Source organism: Emydura macquarii, unplaced genomic scaffold (genome assembly GCF_026122565.2).
Source record: "Emydura macquarii macquarii isolate MOO-44397 ecotype Brisbane River unplaced genomic scaffold, CSIRO-AGI_Emac_v2 contig_2393, whole genome shotgun sequence".
Taxonomy (NCBI): Eukaryota; Metazoa; Chordata; order Testudines; family Chelidae; genus Emydura; species Emydura macquarii.
This window is the reverse complement of record NW_027132530.1, coordinates 175164-196701: the sequence shown is the minus strand read 5'-3', so window position 1 is coordinate 196701 and position 21538 is coordinate 175164. Positions and strand designations below refer to the sequence as shown.

At 51.4% G+C, this 21538-nt stretch overlaps 1 protein-coding gene across 1 annotated transcript; it reads left to right on the top strand.

The window, feature by feature from the left end:
• The first annotated feature begins 1596 nt into the window (after nucleotides 1–1596).
• On the top strand, nucleotides 1597–14654 carry LOC137161864 (E3 ubiquitin-protein ligase TRIM39-like). The gene is made up of 6 exons (XM_067561374.1): nucleotides 1597–2022; nucleotides 3676–3771; nucleotides 7257–7487; nucleotides 9079–9101; nucleotides 9190–9293; nucleotides 14089–14654. The coding sequence occupies exons 1-6, from the start codon at nucleotides 1597–1599 to the stop codon at nucleotides 14652–14654; spliced, it is 1446 nt and encodes a 481-aa protein (XP_067417475.1).
• The last annotated feature ends 6884 nt before the right edge of the window (nucleotides 14655–21538 follow it).

Genomic DNA, 21538 nt, shown 5'->3' with positions numbered 1-21538 from the left:
CTGCACCAGCAGAACAATAGTCCAGTAGGTTGAGCCAGTACCCAAGTAGCTGTACCAGTGGGTGGCATAGACTCCAAATTACTTTCTTGCTGAAGAGAGAGGGTGACATGGATGGCTCTGAGGTGGGGTGTTAAACGAATAAGGTGAGGAAGGGGGCCATGGTATGGGACTTGGCTCCACTGCTGTCTGGGACAAAGGCCATGGCCATTTTTACCCTTATGGGAAGAGAGGACTGCAAAGATTATGATTGTTGTGATCAAGCTTTTTAAAAAAAAGTTTAAACTGACCCTTGACGCATATAGGAGAAAGTTTCAGGGAGTCCAGAAACAAGGGATCATGAAAATGGGATTGGTTTCTTCTTCCTAACTTTTCCCAATTCACCCTGCAACAGGAGGCAATTGGTAGAAGGAAATGGCCCATTGCTGTTAGGGCAGCCTGTTTCGGGGAACAGGGAAGTGAAATTAAACCTGTCACTCCTGGTTCACACAGGTGCGAGCAGGAGAATCGGGACAGGTGAATGTGAGGGCGCTGCCAAATTTATTGTGTCATTTGCCAAGTCTGCAGCAGCTCCTCTGTGCAGAGCGCGCTGGGAGAGGTCACACCCTGACAGGCTGGGCTGTTGTGGCTGGGGCGGGGGGGCTCTCCCCAGGCCTCAGGGTGGGTGGCGCCTTTGGGTGGAGATGACACAGGGCACACAGAAAGGCACTGAGCTTGGGGGAAGCACAGAGAGCCTGGCAGTTCCCATAGCCAGGAGAGACACTGAGCTCAGAGACAGACGGTAAGGACTAACTGGCCCCCACCTCTGCCATTTCTTCATTGTAGCCCTGAGCCTGAACAGAGCCCCAGACCTGGGGAGACAGATTCAGGCAGGTTCTGCGTGTTTCTGATTCTTCCGAAGATAAAAAGCAATTTGTCTCCATGCGACTAGGACCAGGCTGATGGGGGATCCCATTTCTGCCTGCATGTCTCAGAGGAAGGGGATCTCTGCTCTGGGGCAGGGAGGGGAGACAGCTGGGCTCACAGGCTCCCAGGACCAGGAGAGGACAGCAGGTGGGCAGAGCCTGGCAGTTACTGCAAGCTGTACATGGCTCAGTGGTATCATAGCTTGTTTGGCGCCACCTGGGCTTTTATCCCCAGTGTGCAGGCTTTGTGTAGATGGGATGCTGGAAGTTTTGCCTCAAGGTCAGAGCTTTTCTTTTAAAGAGCCAATATTCCCAAGTGCTGTAAAATCCCCCTGCAGACTTGGATTACTTGAAACATTGTGTCACATTAGGGCCAGGAGTAATAGTAGAGCAAGTTGGGGTCATTCATTCAAGGGGTTCCTCAGATATAGCCCCCTCCCCCTGAAAAAACAAACAGCTGATTTGAACAATCCAAGTGTTCTAAAATCCAAGTCCATGTGAGGCTCCAATAACCTATGGAAGGTCAATAATATTTTCTCAACTATTCTCTTCTCTCCGTTTCACCCCATTTCACTTTCCCCACCTTCTCTATGACTCGCCCCCACCCCATCCTCCTCCTCTTACCGCATCCTGTGCATGTGAAGAGCTGATCTGGGCAGGAAGGGGACCGGCCGTTGACAAGACACAGACAGCCATGGCCTCAGCAGCTCCCATAGGGAAAGCATTAGAAGAAGCCATTTGTTCCATCTGCCTGGACTACCTGACAGAGCCGGTGACCATAGACTGTGGCCACAACTTCTGCCGAGCCTGCATCACCCAGTATTGTGAGCAAAGGGGCACTGGATCACGCACAAAGTTCCCGTGTCCCCAGTGCCGAGCGCCCTTCCAGAAAGGGACCTTCCAACCCAACAGGCAGCTGGCCAATATCGTAGAGAACATCACACAAGTGAGGTTAAAGCCAGAGAAAGCGCAGAAGAAGAATCTGTGTGAGATTCATGGAGAGAAACTCCAACTCTTCTGTGAGGAGGACGGAGAAACCATCTGTATGGTTTGCAGGGAGTCCCGGGCTCACCGCACTCATGCTGTGTTCCCCGTGGAGGAGGCTGTCCAGGATTACAAGGTGGGAATCACTCTTGCTCTTGGGGAAAGAGCCCATAAATGTCTTGTTTTGCTTCGCCCCAGAGCTGACTGTGGGGGGTGAGTGGGCAGTCACATGGATTAAGAGAGGTGGATCCAGGCACTGAGAAGCTAGGCAGTTAGGGGTCCAGCTGGCTCCCTCACACCTTGCCAGCTGGGCAGTGAAGAGTGGAGCCAGCTGCCTCTGTCTCTCTGCCAGGCAGGACATCCAGGGCGAGGTGACCACAGCCACCTTAGGGCATCTAAGTGGGGAAAACCAGGACTTGTGCCCGTCCCTCTTCAGTGTGTGGGTGAGGGCTGTGGGGTTGGCTCAGACAGTGGGCTTGGGTTTGTACCTTTGTTGCATCAACAAGGTGGCACCTTGGTTTCTCCATTTCATAGGCATCTCCCCTGTAGGCCCAGGCATGTCCCCGTGTGGCTTTACCCAGTGTAGGCGGGCTGTGTCTGTGTTTTGGGGCTGTTAAGAGGGTTGTCTGAGGAGGGGCCCAACAGAGGGGAGATGGAGCAGGTGGGAGCAGGTGTGGGAGGAGGATCCAGTGTAGAAAATGGGAAGCTGCCCTGAAACAAAGGGCACCTGAGAGATGAGGTAATGGGGAAGGGGCAAGCAGGAGGAGGGCTGATCCTGGGTGCCAGGTAGCTGTTTGGTGCTGTTCCATAAATACATAGATCCATTCCCCTCCCGAGGCTTCCTCCACCCAGGGCAGTGCTAGAGGCTGCAGGGTCAGGGCTGGGATCAGTGCCCTGAAACTTCATCTAAAATCCCAGGTTCCTGAGAAAATGCTTAGCACGGCAGAGTCTCTCAGGAACAGTGTCTCAGCCAGAGAGTGCCCTGGGTCTGCAGCACTGACCCTGCTGCCTCTGCCCAGAGCGTTTTCCTGGCTTTTTTACTGAAATGTACATTTCACACAGGGCTGGACTGAGGCAACCCAGGGCCCAGGCTCCACATCCTGACATGGGGACCTGCTGTGACCCTGCCCCACTGGCAGTGGCCATGGAAGGGGCCACCTATCCAAGGGCTGTCAGGTGGGGGTGGGGCCTGCAAACCTTTTTGGACAGGCAAGGGAGGCAGCTTGGAGCTCCCTCCCAAGGAGAACACAAGGGCCAGAGGGATCCTTCTCCATACAGGACCAGCAGCAGGGATCTCCTCCTCCTGAGAGAGAGGGTAGAATGGAGGAGAGGGAGAGAGAGGGAAGGGGTCAGGGTGCTCCCCACCCTAGCAGCCAGGGTGTCAGGTCCAAGGCATTTGAGCTTCCCCCTTGCTGTCAGACACAGAGCCCCCGGCTATGATTGGGTTGGCTGGGCCCCCTGATCAGTGAGGCTCAGTGTCAATGCCCCATATGAATGAATGGGACAGTGCCCCTCAGAGCACTGGGCTCATGCTCTCTGCGGACTCATGCAGGCATTTCTGGGCCTGTCATATTCTGGGCAGGTTTTCAATATTTTCTTTGCAACTCAGAGTCATTGAAGCATTCGCCTGTAATGGAAGCCAAGAGCCTGATGTAATCACATGACTCCAGGAGCTTAGGCCTGGACACAGACCTATAGGACCTCTGATTCGTTCAGCCCTGCCTCCTGCAATCTCCACCTCTTGGACATGTAGATTAATGGCTGTTTATTGCACCCAACATCCCTGCAGGTGAAACTCCGGGAAGCCCTGGGACCTCTGAGGAAGGAACTGCAGGAGACCCTGGAACTGACATTGAAAGAGAAGGCGATATCCATGGAATGGCAGGTGGGTATCTGGGTTTATCCCTCCTTGAGCCCTTCCCCCTGCAGCATTGTGGGGCTGAGGGGCTGTAAAGCTGTAGGCTAAGGTTAGAAACTACTCTAGCTGTTTGGCCCTTGATGGTGCCATGAGTAGGAAATGTCTCTGGTGGGGATCCCAAAACAGCATCCCTGGGGGGAGGGGCAGTTCTTGGCCCATGGACAGTGGTACAGACTCACCCAAGGGCTCTCTGAAGGTAGGAGGAAGATGGGTCACATTTACAGCGCTGGCTGCAGTGTTTGCACGTAAGCCCATTGCCCCATCACACTCACGTGTAACCCTTCTGCTAGATGGAGTCAGCTGCAACAAGGGCCAGGTTCAATATCTAGGAGTTCCTCTTAACAATACAAAACAGAAATGGCTCGACCCCCACCCCAGAATCTGGGAAAACTCAACACCACCCCTGGGCACCTCTCAGACACAATACTTCCCTCTTGCAAGCACAGAGTCTGGGTTTAGCAAAGAAAACTTTTAATAAAAAGGGGAAGGGAACCTAGCATTAACTTGTCAAAGCAGCTCCAACGGGTGTGTCTATGCAAACAAGGTCAGTTCCTGAACTCTTTCCCCCCAGCTCCTCACTAGATGTCAGAAGAGAACTCAATCAGACCTTGCTTACACAAACATCAGACTGAGGTCTGTTCTCTGTGTCAGAGCTATGTCAGTGCAAGGAAGCTTATACTGACCGAACTAGGGAAGGGTCTATACTTAAATTCAGTACCCACTGACATAACTGTCCCACTATTCTGACTTAATAACTCCGTCTCCACGAGCAGTATAGAGTTAAGGTCAATGGAGTTAGGTAGTGTCAGTGTCAATGTAGATACTGCTTTGCTTACATTGTCAGTTACAGGTTTACAGGAGCCATCCTACAATACCCCCCACTGACAGTACAATTGATACAAGTGCTTCTGGGGAGGACATGCAGCAGTGACACAAGACACAAAGTATAGACATGCAAAAGCAATTTAATTATTGCTGTGACTGTATGCTGAGATGACTTAGATTAATATAATTTTGTAGTGTAGACATGGCTTGAGTAACTGCAGTCATAGACAGTTCTTGGGAGTGCAGATTCCCAGGGGCACTCTCTGCAGAGGCACATGCAAGGCATCAGGCTCAGCGCAGCAGATGTTGCACCCGCTTGTGGATGTTCAGCCCTGAGCCAGCAGAACTGGGCAGCCCTGGGAGTCACTCAGTGGGACAGAGGCAGCCCTTCTCCTCTACCAGTCTCTGCTGCCATCGCAGGCCCACTTGTACTCATTAATCCACAGCTGGTGCCTCCTATGACTATAACTACAGGGCTGTGTGCAGCCTGCTGGCCTGGCAGCAGTCACAAAGCAGATACTGGTAGATCATCATTTGCATATATTTGCATTAATTTTCATACACGTTGATACTGGATGCTTAGTGATCAGTGTGAATACCAGTGAGACACGGTACACCTGATCTGCAGATCAATAAGGTTTAATGTGCAAGGTTTTCTATAGATATACTAGTTGAATACAAAGCCTAAAATTAATTATAATATCATACTCACAAAGCCTGGAGAGGTAAGCAGTCACTCAGAAGGCTGTATACAGGAATGGCTTTCTTCAGGGCCCTGCCAGGGAGTCATTGGTTCCTGTAGTCCAACCAGCAGCACCTCCTGCAGAATCAGGTGTTGATGGAGCTGGCCCCTTTGTCTAAGTAGTGACTTCTTATATCCTTCCATAAACAGCTTTCACTTAATTGCCTCTGTGCTCATTATCATATATGCTAATTGCCTCCATTAGGTTTTTCACCCTTGACTACATTCCATTCTCACCATGATAATTGGGGTCATCAAAACAACATCTGGTGATAGGAGAGACAGTGTAAAAATATGCCCCTTGGCAATGAAAAAGTGTATCCCCAGCCATTCAAGGATAACTTGTTCCCATCACCATTACCTATGTGCAGCTGCAAACATATAGTATCTGTATTTTGTCTTATTCTGTACTGTGGTGTGCAGAAATTGAGACATCTGCAAGGTTACTCAGTAGTTTTATTCATCTCTGCCAACCAGAAAATGTCATGCTACAGGGGTCAGAACAGCCAAGCAAACAACTAAAGCTATGCTAGGCCTGTAGGACAGTGGTCAGACAACTCAAATTGCACTGGGCCTCCAACAATACACCTATTGCCCATTTAGCCCACTCACCCCCACTTCCTACATTCATTCCATACACGCAACCCGCACTCATTCCACACCCACTGTCACTGCACCCCTACTTTTGCACCCACCCCCAGGTATTGTGCACACCCTGCCTGGACACAGTCCACACTGCGTCCACCCCAGCTCATTTTGCACCCACCCATTAACTACTTTGTATGTGCACACACAGATGCATGCATGCACAATCAGGCCCATCTAGAGAAATTTGTTACATCTTGTTTGTTGGGGCCCCACATCCTCCCATTTCACCCCCATTTCATCCTAGTGACAGACAGTTTGGGAGCATCCCTGAGCTGGGGCCAAGGTACAATTGCGCCTGCCTATTCCTCCCATCAGCCTGCACACACTCCTCATGTACCCAACCCTGTATCCACAACAGCCAGCTCTGTGGGTTTTCAGACCTTCTAACAGGGTGGGCAAGGAAAATTTGAGGAAAATCCCCTCTAATTGGTTGCCTATTAGCAAAGGGCAGCCAATCAGAGCTAAAACATGTGCTAATGGACAGCCTGGCCCTTCATCATCCTGTGTAGAAGGCAGAGCTCCTGCTTCCTAGCTGTGTAAATGGCTAACCCATTTTCTGCCCTTTGTCCCCCCATATACCACTACCTTCATGTGCCATTCCCTTCTCCATTCATGTACCACTAACTCTAAGTGATGAACTCATGCCCCGCCCCATATACCACTGCCTCCTTGAGCTGATCTCCCACCCCTCCACATGTACCACTGCCTCCCTGTACTGCCCCCTGCCCCCTACCTCCCACCCATGTACCACTGTCTCATGTGCTGCCCTGTGCCCCCTACCTCCCACCCATGTACCACTGCCTCCCTGTGCGGCCCCCTGCCCCCTACCTCCCTCCACATGTGTCACTGCCTCTAGGTGCTGGCTGCTCTCTTCAGCTGGTCTGGCTCAGCACTGAACCTCCAGGGCCCAGCTCTCCTTACCATAGGGATTTTCTGAGGGATTGATGGTTGTTGGGAGTTTCCAGATGCTCCCACCCCAGCATCACTGATCAAAAGGTCACCAAAGGGGTGTGTGTATGCACTGCCTGCCCCCAGTCTGTCGAAAGCAGTAACCCAGTTCTTTCCCCCAGATGGACATTTTTCAGTTCCTTTACCCATTACTGTAAAAACTCACCCGAGTTTGTGATCCCTGAAGCCCAGGATTAGCAGCTCGGCTCCCTAATCCACGAGGCAGACGCAGCAGTGTGCACTTAACTCTGGCTCCTGGGCTTTGTTCCTTCTCCATTTTTTCCTAAAGGAAAAGGTAGAGAACCAGAGATGGTTGATCACACATGAATTTAAGAAACTGCACCTGTTTCTGAGTGAGGAAGAGCAGCTGCTTCAGCAGAGACTGGCGGAGGAAGAGAGGGTAGCTGTGCAGAGACTACAGGCCAACATAACAACGCTCTCAAAGCAAAGCTCTGCGTTGCAGCGGCTGATCACAGAGGTGGAGGAGAAGTGTCGGCAACCGGCTGCTGAGTTGCTGAAGGTGAGACTGTTAATCCACCCATCCATCCCTGCAGCATAAAACTCTCCGCTCAGTAACTAGATCCCTGGATTTAGTGACAAATCCGATTTCCAGTGCCTGGTCTGACAGTTCCCTGGCATAAACAGAAGCCCAGGCGCAAGGCCCTGTCAGCGCTGACAGGAGCAGTCTGTGCTAGAGGGAAAGGCAGATGCAGCGGGGGTTTTGCCTGTCCAATGGGTGGAACAGAAGGTGCAAGAGGCTGGCATGGTCTCTGCTGTGACTGCTGGAATCTGGCATAATGCGACCGATGAGCTAGGGAGGCCATTCTTCCAGTTTAAAGCCGGACAGTCCTAGACTGGTGGAGCACTGTCCCTGACTGATGGGGACTTAGCACCAGATGTGGCTTTTTTCCAGTGAATATGACAGGAGGAGACGGGGGCCGCAGGCAGATGTCAGGGGAGTGGGTTTGTGGGAGGGGGCCTCTGTGCAGGGTGATGCAGGAGGGGTGAGCTGAAACCAACACAGGTGGGGAGGGGGTCTCACACAGGCAGGGGCAGGACTTTGAAGGTTGGAGCAGGGTCATGGAGGAAGGAGAGGGCTCACACAGGTGGGGGCTATGCAGGCAGGGGTGGACCTTCACAGACAGATGCTGACGCAGGTAGGGGTTGGCCTTCACAATTGCGGGTGGGCCAGTGCAGGTGGGGGCAGGTTCCCATGGGGGGAGATGATGTTGGTGGACGTGGGCAGGAGCAGGCCAGTGCAGGTGGGGACAGGTTCATATGGGGGGAGATGATGTTGGTGGATGTGGGCAGGAGCAGGCCAGTGCAGGTGGGGACAGGCCCACACAGGAGAGCTAGTGCAACCACACCAGGCCCTTTTCAGGTGGGCTGATGTAGGGGGGGCAAGTTCATGCCAGCAGAGGTGGGTTCACAGGGATGGGGATGTCCTCTATTGGGGGGGTGCACCAGTGGCCACGTTACAATGAGCAGAGACTCCAAGCCGTGCGGTGACGGGGGTGGGAGGGCTCAGAGGAGGGAACCATGAGCCAAAGTGACCTCTCCAATGAATGAAATGAGAGAGCTGAGCTTCTCATCGCTGGCCATTGGCCCTGGGGGCTTCCATCCATGGTGCCAGCCTGAGACACCTGGGGCCTGAGACTGGGAAATGCTGGGCACCCACACGCCAGCTGAAGCAACGGGAGCTGCAGCTGCTCAGGCTGAGTATCTGTGCACTGTCTCCTTAGCTCTGCAGCAGGAAGTTGGGCAGGAGGGAGGCTGGGGACAGTTTGGAGGAAGCTCTGCAGGGAAGTGGAGGGACAGACAGAGGCGCCTTGGGGATGCTGCTGCTTTCCTTGTTCCAACAAAGCTCCTTGTTCAGCATCACAGAATGACGCATCCTCCCAGTCTGTGCCGTTGTCACATGACCCTCAGCGCCTCTGAGAGTCCAAGGCAGGATAGATGGACACCTGAAATTGCTTCTGGATATTCTGCACAGAAGCAGCTGGCCCTGACATGTTAAATGTAGTGGATTCAATATGATAGAAAATAGAAAGTCACTCAGTATTTTTGCACATGATGTTAGCCCCGCTCATTGTCTCTCTATCTTCTTTCAGGATGTGAAAAGCACATTGAGCAGGTCTGTTCCCATTTCCATTGCTCCTTCTATTCCTGTGAGTGAGGCGCATGCAGAGCACCTGAGTGATGATGGGATGTTTTCTTCGTAGGAGCAATAATATGAAACTCCAGAAACCAGAATCCATTTCTCCTGCCCTGAAGAATGTGTATAAAATCTGCCTCGACATGAGGGAAATGCTGGAGAGATTCACCAGTGAGTGAAAGCTACTGCGTTGGTTTCATTTACATGAGGGTGGGGAGAAGAATTGATTTGTGTTGTGGATGGGGACAAATGGTGCGGTCCACATTGGGACCGGCAGCCTGGAGTGGCAGCTGCCCCAAAGCCAAAGCTGGCTGAGCTTTCTGAACTGGAGGAGAAGGAGCAGGAAGTCTCCCTGCTCTGCTCTGCCCTGCTTGTCTGTACACCAGTGTTGCACCACTTCAATTATCCTGCTATAGTTAAATAGGCACAGTCCTGTGTATGGGAAGGAGAATAGGCTGTATTGGTGTAAGACACCTTTATTCTGTGTTCACACTAGGGGTTGATCTGATTCAACTATATCAGTAAAACCTCACCCCCCAACTGACACGGTGACCCTGGTACAAAATCTGGGTGTGGAAAGGCCAGAAATGCCCTTTGTGTTCCCTGGGGCAAAGGCAGGAGAACACTGGGTACTTCTGAAACTCCCGCCCCAAGAGCTTGGTTCTCTGCTCCGGGAGGGAGATTAAAACACAAGTTCCTTCTCTATTGGTGGGCCTGGCCCCTTCATCCTCCATTGTCCCCATTACCTTCACAAATGCTGCCCTAAAAAGTGACTGGGACACGGGATCGTGAGAAGGTATCAGCACCCCAGCATCCCTCACTGCTCAGCAAGGTCCTTGTGTCATGCTCAGCCCCTCGCCCCTCCCAGCCCTAATGACAGGATGCCGGGTTTGAACCGCATTTGTCTCTCCTGGCTGACTGCAGTGCCAGGTCAGTGCCTGGTGCTGAGCCAGGATAGCAGGGCTCTGGGGAGGAGGAATTTCAGAGGAAGTGAAAGTGACACACTCTCTGTGACCAACTGGAGCCAGCACATCCCTGATCCCCTCCCCCCACTATCCCTGACCCAGCACAGTCTGTGCCCACTGGGCCATGAGCCTGTCTGGTCTCTGTGTGATTTAATCACTGCACTCATCGTCAGAGCTCCCAGCCGCTGGCCCCGTCTGGCCTATTGTCCCAGCATTTACCCCTCTCCAGCAGGTGGGGACCCAGCTGCTCTGATGGCTGAGCCCCTCTCTCTGCCGCTGCCTCTGCTGCTGTGCTCGCAGGCTCAATATGTGCCAAGGCCAGTGCGGCGCTGCTGGGACTGCTCCTTCCCTTGGCACCTGGATTATCTGTGTCTGGGGCAAATGGCCCGGGCAAGTGAGCAGGGACCTGCTCAAAGACACACTCATCCTGTGCGACTCGAAGAGGGCAGAGACCAACCAGCAAAGCACCAATGCTCGGGGATTAACTTTTTTCTTTCACCCATCCCACCAGCCCCCGACCAATCAGTGCCACTCGACTCTCCACACTCTGATCCCAGGGACCCGCAACAGGCAGCTCAAGTGAATTGCTGGGTGAATGGGTGGGGCAGAGTAACCAGGGATCCCTGCCCCCCAGGATCGAAGTGCAATGGGGACGGCTCCATGCTGTCATGCAGCCCTTAGGGGCTGGGCAGCGAGCGTCATTAATGATATTACAGCCGGTGCTGCAGAGACAGAACAAGGGGCTCCAGGTCTGCGTGCAGACAAGGCTCAGCAAGGGGAGCAGCAAATGCTAGGCGGGGAGTGAGTGTCCTAGTGTGGGGAGGCTGGGAGCCAGGTAGGAGGATATAGGGCAGAATGTGCGATCTGGGATGGGGAATCCTGAAGCCAGATGGGAGGATCAGGCAGGGTCTCAATAACACCCAGTTCCCAGTGCATTCTGTTCAGCGGCACAGGTGGAGTCAGATCTGCAGTGAGGGGCACACACAGACAGACTAGAGAGAGCGAGGCCTTATCTGCATGGGGAAGTGGCTGTAAGTCAGTCAACTGGGTTCCATGTTGTGCACACACTCCCATATTTTGCTCTGGCAGCGGCTGAGCTTGGATCAGCTCAGGTCAATTCCTGACCCATCTGCAGCTAAACCCAATCAGCCATGTCCACACAGAGCTGGGAGAGTCACACAGGGGTTTACACTGGCATCACCAGAGCAGTGTTCAGATTTCTCATGTGGCCAAGCCCTGGGGTTCTCATGTACTGACCAGGGTCTGCAGAGATCCTGGCCTTGTCACCCTGCTTGCCTTCAGCAGGGAAATCTGGCCTGTCCCACTCCTCATGCCCCACACACACATGCCCTCAGCAGCACAGAGACGTCACAGCCGCCTTGTGGCTCAGACTAGACTGGAGCAAGGCTGGTCCCTCATAGAATCATAGAATATTAGAGTTGGAAGGGACCTCAGGAGGTCATCTAGTCCAACCCCCTGCTCAAAGCAGGACTAACCTCAGCTATATCATCCCAGCCAGGGCTTTGTCAAGCCTCAGCTTAAAAACCTCTAAAGATGGAGATTCCACCACCTCCCTAGGTAACCAATTCCAGGGCTTCACCACCCTCCTAGCGAAAAACTTTTTCCTAATGTCCAACCTAGACCTTCCCAACTGCAACTTGAGACCATTGCTCCTTGTTCTGTCATCTGCCACCACTGAGAACAGCCTAGCCCTATCCTCCCTGGAACCCCCTGTCAGGTAGTTAAAGGCCGCTATCAAATCCCCCCTCATTCTTCTCTTTTGCAGACTAAACAAGCCCAGTTCCCTTAGCCTCTCCTCATAAGTCCTGTGCTCCAGCCCCCTAATCATTTTTGTTGCCCTCCGCTGGACTCTCTCCAACTTGTCTACATCCTTTTTGAAGTGGGGGGCCCAAAACTGGACACAATACTCTAAATGCGGCCTCACCAATGCCGAATAGAGGGGAATAATCACTTCCCGCGTCCTGCTGGCAATGCCCCTCCTAATGCAGCCCAATATGCTATTAGCCTTCTTGACAACCAGGGCATACTGCTGACTCATATCCAGCTTTTTATCCACTGTTACCCCCAGGTCCTTTTCTGCAGAACTGCTGCCTAGCTCATCGGTCCCCAGTCTATAGCTGTGCATGGGATTCTTCCTTCCTAAGTGGAGGACTCTGCACTTTTCTTTGTTGAACCTCATTAGATTTCTTTTGGCCCAATCCTCCAGTTTGTTTAGGTCCTTCTGTATCCTATCCCTACTTTCCAGGGTATCTACCACTCCCCCCAGCTTAGTGTCATCCGCAAACTTGCTGAGGGTGCAATCTACCCCATCCTCCAGATCATTAATGAAGATGTTGAACAAAACCAGCCCCAGGACCGACCCCTGGGGCACTCCGCTTGTGACCGGTTGCCAGCTAAACATGGATCACTACTCGTTGAGCCCTATGCTCTAGCCAGTTCTCTATCCGTTTTATAGTCCATTCATCCAACCCATACTTCTTTAACTTACTGATAAGAATACTGTGAGAGACAGTATCAAAAGCTTTGCTAAAGTCAAGGTATATCACATCCACCGCCTTCCCTACATCCACAGAGCCAGTCACCTCATCATAGAAAGCAATCAGGTTGGTCAGGCATGACTTTCCCTTGGTGAATCCGTGTTGACTGTTCCTGATCACCTTCCTCTCTTCCAAGTGCCTTAAAATGGATTTCTTAAGGACCTGCTCCATGATTTTTCCAGGGATTGAAGTGAGGCTGACCGGTCTGTAGTTCCCTGGATCCTCTTTCCTCCCTTTTTTGAAGATGGGCACTATATTTGCTTTTTTCCAGTCCTCAGGGACCTCCCCCTGTTGCCACGAGCTTTCAAAGATAATAGCCAATGGCTCTGAAATCACCTCAGCCAATTTCCTCAGCACTCTCGGGTGCATCGCATCCGGCCCCATGGACTTGTGTATGTCCAATCCTTCTAAATAGTCTTGGTCCTGTTCCTTCAGCACTGCGGGATGTTTGCCTCCTTCCCATTCTGTGCCACCCAGTACAGTTGTCTGGGAGCTGACCCTGCACCGAGCCAGTCTGCAGCAATATCACTGGCACAATACACACAGCCCCAATGCTATCCCACGATGCTCCTGCCCTGTCAGTGGCTCTGATCTCTCAGAACACTGGTTCTGTCACCTGTCCAGCTGGCTGCATCCAGGCCTGAGAGCAGCATGTGTGATCCCAGACCCCCTCTGCTCCCAACATGGGAGGGGGATGAGTACCTGCCCCAGTCCCTGATCCATGGGACACAGCTGTGTATTTGCTGGGTGCACAGAGCTCTCCGGGTTACACTTTCATGCTGACACAGGAATCTGTGCTGGGAGGCCACACAGCCCAGGAAGCCGAGGATGCTCGCTCCTCTGACCTGGGGGGTGAAGGGAGGAGCCCTGGGGCTGCTGTTCCCTGTCCCAGGAATGGGATGAAGAGGATGTGGCCACAGACAATGTCCCTGCATGTGCGGTGAGGGCAGACCCGGCTCTCACAGCGGGTGCAGCCTGTCAGCACCGCAGGGGCAGGGAGAGCTGGGCCAGGGGCAGAAACGCTGTCAGAGCTCAGGGTCCCTGAGAAACCCCTTCCCGTCGGGGCCTGTTAAGCCTGTAAACTGCGTGTGGAGAGTCCGGGCAGCCCCCGCCTGGAGCAGCTGTTTGCGGCGTGCACGAGTCCTGCAGACTCACCGGGCAGCATATCTGTGCCACAGGCCACAGAGCTTCATGGAGGGGACTCACACACCCTGCTGGCAAAGCCTATTTCCTCACCTCCCTCTGCGTCAGGGAAGAATCAGCCTTGGAAGGAAAATCCCTTTGTGCCCAGAGGGTTATTTAATATTTTGCCTCCATTTCCCCCTCTGGGTAACTGTGATTTATAATCAGGGATTCAGCAGTGATTAAAGAGAAATTAACCTGTGTCCCTGTTAATCTCAGTGACCAGCCCCCAGCACTGACTCTGTGACTCTCTCTCCCCAGTGGATGTGACTCTGGATCCAGAAACAGCGAATCCCTGGCTTGTCCTGTCTGAGGATCAGAAAAGTGTTAAACCTAGAATCAGAAAACAGTGTTTGCCCAACAGCCCAGAGAGATTTGATACTATGCCCAGCGTCCTGGGTGCCGAGGGACTCACGGGTGGGAGGTACTACTGGGAGGTGGAGGTGGGAGACAAGATTTATTGGATTCTGGGGGTTTGTAGGGAATCTGTGAGCAGAAAGGGAGAGGTCAGAGCATCCCCTGCGAATGGATACTGGGCCATGCGGCTGTGGGATGGGAAATACGAGGCCTGCACCTGGCCTTCCATCTCCCTCCCCGTGAGCGTCAGGCCCAGCCGGGTGGGGATTTTCCTGGACTATGGGGGGGGCGAGGTCTCATTTTACAATGTGACTGACAGGTCCCATCTCTTCACTTTCACTGACACCTTCTCTGGGATGCTCCGCCCCTATTTCTATCCTGGTTACAATGCTGGGGGTAAAAACGCGGCTCCCCTGATCATCTGCTCGGTCCCAGACCAGACCAGAGGGAATCTCTGTCCCATACAGTGACATTCGCAGCAGAGACTGTCCCCTCCCAGCACTGACCAGCCCCCAGGCCTGTTTCCAGGGGATGCTCTAAAGGGCACCACCTGCCTGCCCCCCGCCATACCCCTACCCCCTCAGTTACCAGCACCAGGCCTGTGAGCTGGAGGAGGAGAGAGGGGCAGAGAAGGAGGTAGATGGGAGCAGGCTGCTGGATTGTGGGGGACGTAGGGTAGGACAATGTCAGGCTGCTGGGCTGGGGAGGCAGGGTTGGAGGGGTTGTCATGCTGGTTGGATATGGGGCAGGGCATTTAGTATATGGTTTAACATCAGTATGTCAAAATCATAATAATTCATGTGAGATATGTCATGATAGGTACTGTTAGAAAGGTTAAAATGTGTTAGGTAAGATGATAATACTTATGTTCATGTGTGATATATGTTATGGATATATTTAATATACCTGTATTTCAAATTGTGCTGCCTGAGACACACCCTAGACAGGATGGCGGCAGGACAATAGCTTGCTTAATGGCCCATTAAGACACTCACAGAGGCCAGGGGCCCAGGGGAGAGACCAGAGATATGCCTGATAAGCCACCAGGATTTGCCCATGTGACTCTAGACTCCATTTTAGTTCATGTAAAATCTCACAAGCAGCCTGGTGAGGGCCAGGGGGTATATAAGGCAGAGCCCTGGGAATCCATTTTGTCTTTCAGTTGGAAATCAGCTCCAGCTACCAACTTACCTCTGGATCAGCTCATCTACAACTGAACTGAAGCTGTGAAACAAAGGATTGAGGCCCATCCAATTACTGGATGTACACCAGAGAAACTTTACAAGCCTGCAAACTCCACAATTCTTCTAGAAACTTGATGTATATGGACTTTTAATCATTTGTATGTATCTGATTGCTCTAATCCTTTAACGTTTCTCTTATGGTTTGTTTCTTTCTTTTATAATAAACCTTTAGTTTTAGTTATTAAAGGATTGGCTGGCAGCATGGTATTTTGGGTAATATCCAAATTTATATTGAACTGATACTGTAGCTGACCCTTTGGGGTCAGAGGGAACCTTTTTAGTAAAGAGCATAGAGTTTAAATAACTGGTCTCTTTGCGGGACCTAGTGGCTGATTGGAAGCTGGAGACTGGAAGGCAATAAAGGGAGCTGTGTATATTTGTATTTTGGGCTTCTTGATAACCAGTGTGGGGAATCAGAAGCACTTTTTGTAGCTGGTTGGGAAGCCTGGATTCAGTGCTACCCACCAGCGCTGGGAGAATCTGCTCTCCTTTTACAGCCTGCCCTGACCTTGGCATTTCAGGCGGCTGCCCTAGGCACGGAAGGGTTACAGGGGTGTCTGGGGGTACAATGTCAGGGATGTCTGCAAGGCTGTGGGGGGCATGGGCAGAGGGGGTGCAGGCTGCTGGGCTGTAGGGGTGGAGGGCTATAGGGGTGTGTGTGGGTGCAATGTTAGGGATGGCTGCTGTGGCTGAGGTTGGGGTCAGCAGGAGGTTGCAGTAGCAGGAAGGGAAGAACCCAGATCAAAGAGGAAGACTTCAGGACGGGGGCAGGGATGAAATGAGAGGTGGAGGAGAAAGAGGCTACAAGGAGGAAGAGCCCTGGTGGAAATGGCAGAGAGGAGGAGCTCTGAGAAGGAAGGTGGCAGGTCCTGTGGAGGGGCAGGGTGGGCAGAAGGGAGGGATCCAGAAGCAGAGAAGGCTGGAGCCAGGGACGGGAGGCATGGGGGAGGGGTCTGGGCCCTGCCTGCACTCTCCGTCTCCTGGGGAGTCACTGAGTGCACAGTGGCTCCCAACACCCTCAGAGCATGGCCGGGTGCTGCACTGTAGGTAGGACTGACCCACGTACCCTCTGTACCCTAAGCCATGCTGCCCCATGGGGCATCTGCAGAGCCCAGCGCAATTTGGGGGAAAGGGAGCATGGATCAGAACCGTGTTCTACGGCAAACCCCATGCGGGTGTTGGTTAGGCTGGGCCAGATCAGGCCAGTTGTTCAGTGACCAGATCCCCAGGCCAGTGGTTTGGTGGTGCAGACAGGCCCACAGAGGGGGATGGGTGGAGGAGGGCAGAGAAATGGAGGGAAAACAGATCCTGGGCATGATGGAGAGAGGGCAGTGGCCAGTGAAAGGAGTACCATCCAGTTGAGAAAGAGAGATGAGTGAGTTACAATCAGTGAAGCCATTTGTCTGATATTAAACTGGACATGCTTCATTTTGAGTGGTTTGTCACCAGTCGGGTACTGAGATATGGGTTTGTCTGGTACTGGATGAGGGACACAATTTTTAAGAGCACTCTGCTTTGCCTACAAGGTCACGTCAGTGGGCTAGGGTGACGCCTTTAAAAATGGCACGCCTGTGAATCATGACCTCTCGTGCACTGTGCGTACAAGGTTATACCAGCAGGGGTGGGCAGCACACCCTTCAAACTGATGTCCCTCGTATGACATGATCTCACATGCAGCGAGTGTGAAAAGCCACGCCAGTGGGGGCGGGTCCATGCCATTCCCAGAATTACCAGCATGGCCTGTATTCCAGGAACATGTGAGTGGCCAACATGACTGGTCTATACTACAGAGTTTTGTCAACAAAAGTCAGCTTTTGCTGACAAAACAGTGGAGGTGTACACACCACGATGATCCTCCCATCAACAAAACTCCCCTGCTTTGCCGACAAAATAAAACCACCTTAACGAGATGCGCAGAGCTTTTTGAGGCAAAGTTAGATCGACAAAGCGTCAGGGTAGAGAGAACCAGGAGAGAGTTTTAGCAGAACACAAGCGAATGATAAACTGCTCCATTTGCTCCTTCATGGCTTTTAAGTCCCTAAGAACGCTGCAGGGTGAATACATGAATGCTCGCCACACGCAGCCAATACAGAACTGCTTACCATGTCCTCTCCAAACTCCTCCCACACATTGCTTTCAACTTCTTGGCCTCTTTCAGTACTCTGTTCCCTCCACCCTTTCAGACGGCTTCCAAAATGACAGCTGGACTTACACAGAGCTATGAGAGCCCATTCTGCACTTCGCTGTTTTCTCCTTTCGCACCCAGCATTCTGTGTGTGCTATTAATTGTTATTTAATAAAAACATTTTCTCTGAAAGATAACCAATCTCTATTTATCTCCTACACATGGTGGTTGCTGCTGGAATTGATACATGGTGGCAACTGGATCATTTGCAGAGTACAAATCATGGTGAGGAATCATCCAAATGGCCAAATAAGCTGACTAGCAGTCAGAGCACGGCACAGTGTTGTTTACAAAGAAACCTTACTAGTGCTCATCATGAAAATGGTGCCTCAAGGCCTCCTTGATTTGAGTGGCTCCCCATTGTGCCCCTGTAATAGCCCTGATTGTAGAATCATAGATGTTAGGGTTAGAAGGCACCTCAGGAGGTCATCTAGTCCAGCCCCCTGCTCAAAGCAGGATTAACCTCAGCTAAATCATCCCAGCCAGGGCTTTGGCAAGCTGGGCCTTCAACACTTCTAAGGATGGAGATTCCACCACCTCTCTAGGTAACCCATTCCAGTGCTTCACCATCCTTCTAGTGAAAATGTTTTCCTAATATCCAACTGAGACCTCCCCCACTGCAACTTGAGACCATTGCTCCTTGTTCTGTCATCTACCAATGAGAACAGCCTCGTTCCATCCTCCCAGGAACCCCCTATTCAGGTTGTTGAAAGCTGCTATCAGATTCCCCCTTACTCTTCTTTTCTGCAGACTAAACAAGCCTAGTTCCCTCAGCCTCCCCTCATAAAGCATGTGCCCCAGCCCCTTACTCGTTTTCCTTGTCTTCCGCTTGACTCTCTCCAATTTGTCCACATCCTTTCCATGGTGGGGGGCCCAAAACTGGATACAATACTCCAGATGTGGCCTCACCAGTGCCAAATAGAGGGAAATAATCACTTTCCTCGATCTGCTGGCAATGCTCCTACTAATGCAGCCCAATATGCTGTTAGCCTTCTTGGCAACAAGGGTACACTGTTGACTCATATCCAGTTTCTTGCCCACTGTAACCCATAGGTCCTTTTCTGCATAACTGCTGCTTAGCCAGTCGGTCCCCAGCCTGTAACAGTGCATGAGATTCTTCTGTCCTAAGTGCAGGACTCTGCACTTGTCCTCATTGAACCTCATCAGACTATTTTTTGGACCAATCCTCCAATTTGTCTAGGTCAATCTGTGTCCTATCTCTACCCTCCAGAGTATCTACCACTCCCCCCAGTTTAGTGTCATCTGCAAACTTGCTGAGGGTGCAATCCACCCCATCACCCAGATCATTAATGAAGATGTTGAATAAAACCGCGTCAGGACCGACCCCTGGGGTTCTCTGCTTGTCACTGGCTGCCAGCTAGACATCAAGCTGTTGATCACTACCCATTGAGCCTGATGTCACAGGAGCCAAGGGTGGGATCCTATGGGAGGCAACACAGAACTGTCAAAAATGCCCATAGTGCTAAATGTATGAACCCACCCCCTTCTGCCTCCAGCACATTCCCTCCCATTCTCTCTAGCCCCCTGCTGCATTCCCAGCACAACCCTTATGATTGGTCTTGCAAGGGGCCCTTTGATGCAAAGCCTGCAGCTGTGTTGCACAGTGTCTGTATGGGGGAAATTCTTCCACAGCCAGATACAGGGGCCCCAGGACAGTGCCACAGTGGGCCGGGCCAAGAACTCATGTTCTGGAGGATGATTGCACAGCCAGTGTGAATTTGTTGGCTGGGTAGTCATGGGATTCACCGGGACTTGACCTTCCTGCAGAATGCGACTGTGAGTTTTGAATGTGAAACTATTTGATGGGATTGCAAAAGGTTTGTGGTGACAGAGGAAGGATACATAGATCTTGCTGGTGTAGAGTGACCTTTCGAATGTCTTCTCTGTCAGAAAGAGAACACACCTGTGTTTAACTTTCTGTGTTTGTATTTGTGTGTGTTTGCTCTCTGTGTACTTGGGGTGTGCCAGGGACCTCTTATGTATAGAAAAATGTTTCTAAAAACAAAATATTCATATAGCTGTATGTCATATATAGTCATAAAATTCAATTAATTGACTGCTCCAGATATGGTAATAATGCAGAATACTTATTAGTGAAGTATTGTGGAGCAGTGGAGTTTTAGGGGAAACATTTATCTGTATGAACTTCTCACTCCTGTACAATTTTATGCAAACCATTCAGACTGGTTCTCTGGTCTCTGACATCGACAATGGCTGGTTGTTTACAGTCAGGATGGTTTAAGCAGGTATCCGAAGAAATACGCAGCTTTCTGATTCATGGTAAATACAGGTAAATACCTCCAAGTGATCTGAAACTCTCAGAGAAATCACCTCTTTGCTTCGGGTTTTCTGGCTGCTTGAACAGTTGTTTTTCACATCTCATGTTACAAAGAGATCTTAGTTCCTGGTCCTGTTTTGGGACTCACAGGCAGGCACTCATACTGAAGCTTTTGTGCTGCATTCTGTGCTAACAGGGTCTGTCTTCATGGTGGAGTTAACTCAGGCTCTTACTCAGGCATTGCCCAACCCTCCTTTCTGTCCACAAACAAAACCCTCTCTTTCCAGTTTGGTGGTACTTTCAGCCCAGGTGACTTAGGCAATCACTTACATCACAAATTATTAATAATGAATATACAAGATGATTTCTCTATGCCTGTCCACATAATATGGTTTCTGATAGGTCCTGGTGCCTCTTTGGCTGAGCAGCGGTTGAAATTCAGGACATGGGTGGGAGGGGCGAGGAGAGGAAGGGTCTCCATTTGGGTGAGTAATCTCAGATATGAAGTCAAGGTTATCTTCAGAGTCATCTAGTTATTTACAGAAATGCACAATAAATCCTGGTCCCCTGAACAGCAGTGGGGATGTATAGCGCACAGGCGCCTACACAAATTCCATGCCTGACACTCCAGCCCTGTGCCCAAGAAGCAGCTCTCTTTAGCTCCGCTTCCTTGCAGCAGCATCCTGCTACTACTAATGCTAACTCACACAGCACAGAGCCAACCCCCAGCCGCTGCATTTGGAATATAGGGGCTCCTTTTTGTAGGAAGGGGAGGGGGTTTGTCCAGACTAACTCAAATTAATGCAAATTGAAAATGCACATGACACAAACTCTTAAAGCACACAAACTTCATACTTCCTGTGAACTCTGGAATCCTCTTTAAAATGTACTAAAGTTCAATGTGAATTAAGTTAGCATGGAATTTTGTTCATCTGGATGCAGTGCTGCCACCAAAAGGACACTGGAGCCCCTAAGGATGAGCAGCAAAAGTCACTGGAGGAGGAACATGAGGAGGGCAGTGAAAAGATTTCCTCAGAGATCTTTGGAACAGGACCCTGAGGGCGGCCATGTAGGAAGTCAGCCCAATTCCCAGCCCTGGCCACAGCAGGAAGATCTGATTGAGGAGACCTTGGCATGTAAGTGTCTGTCTTTACGATTTATTATCATGATGCTATACTGCTGTGCTAATGTCTGTTCTAGGTGCCCCATGGCGCTGCCATTTTTGGTGGACGTGAGCTAGGACCCTTTGTGAGTTTCTAACCCCCACCTCCCTCCCTCCTTTCTTGCTCCACACTGTCACTCTTCATTCAGTCCCCCAAACATATTTTCAGATTGACAGCTGGGCCAGCCAAGCAATCAGCTTCTATCTCATGCTGCAGCCTCAGCCATTAGCTGTTTACATACCCATGCCAAGGAAGGCACATATCCATCTACTAATTTTCTTCTCCCTCCACGCATCTTTCCTGCCAGGCAAACATCACCCTCCCAGTCCCATCCGCATTCTCAAAATGGCAGCCTCATGGTGCAGTTGCAGCCTGTATCTCCCCTTGCCTCACTTCCCCCTGCATGGCAGATTCAAATAATGATACTGTTTAGTTGTGTAGCATTCAAAAGTGTATTGAGACA

Bases quoted from the DNA above. Each gene is read 5' to 3' on its own strand.
- LOC137161864 (XM_067561374.1), top strand. From the start codon at position 1,597: ATGGCCTCAGCAGCTCCCATAGGGAAAGCATTAGAAGAAGCCATTTGT. The intron at 2,023-3,675 runs GTGGGAATCACT...ACATCCCTGCAG, and splicing joins AGGCTGTCCAGGATTACAAG to GTGAAACTCCGGGAAGCCCT. The intron at 9,102-9,189 runs GTCTGTTCCCAT...TTTTCTTCGTAG, and splicing joins GTGAAAAGCACATTGAGCAG to GAGCAATAATATGAAACTCC.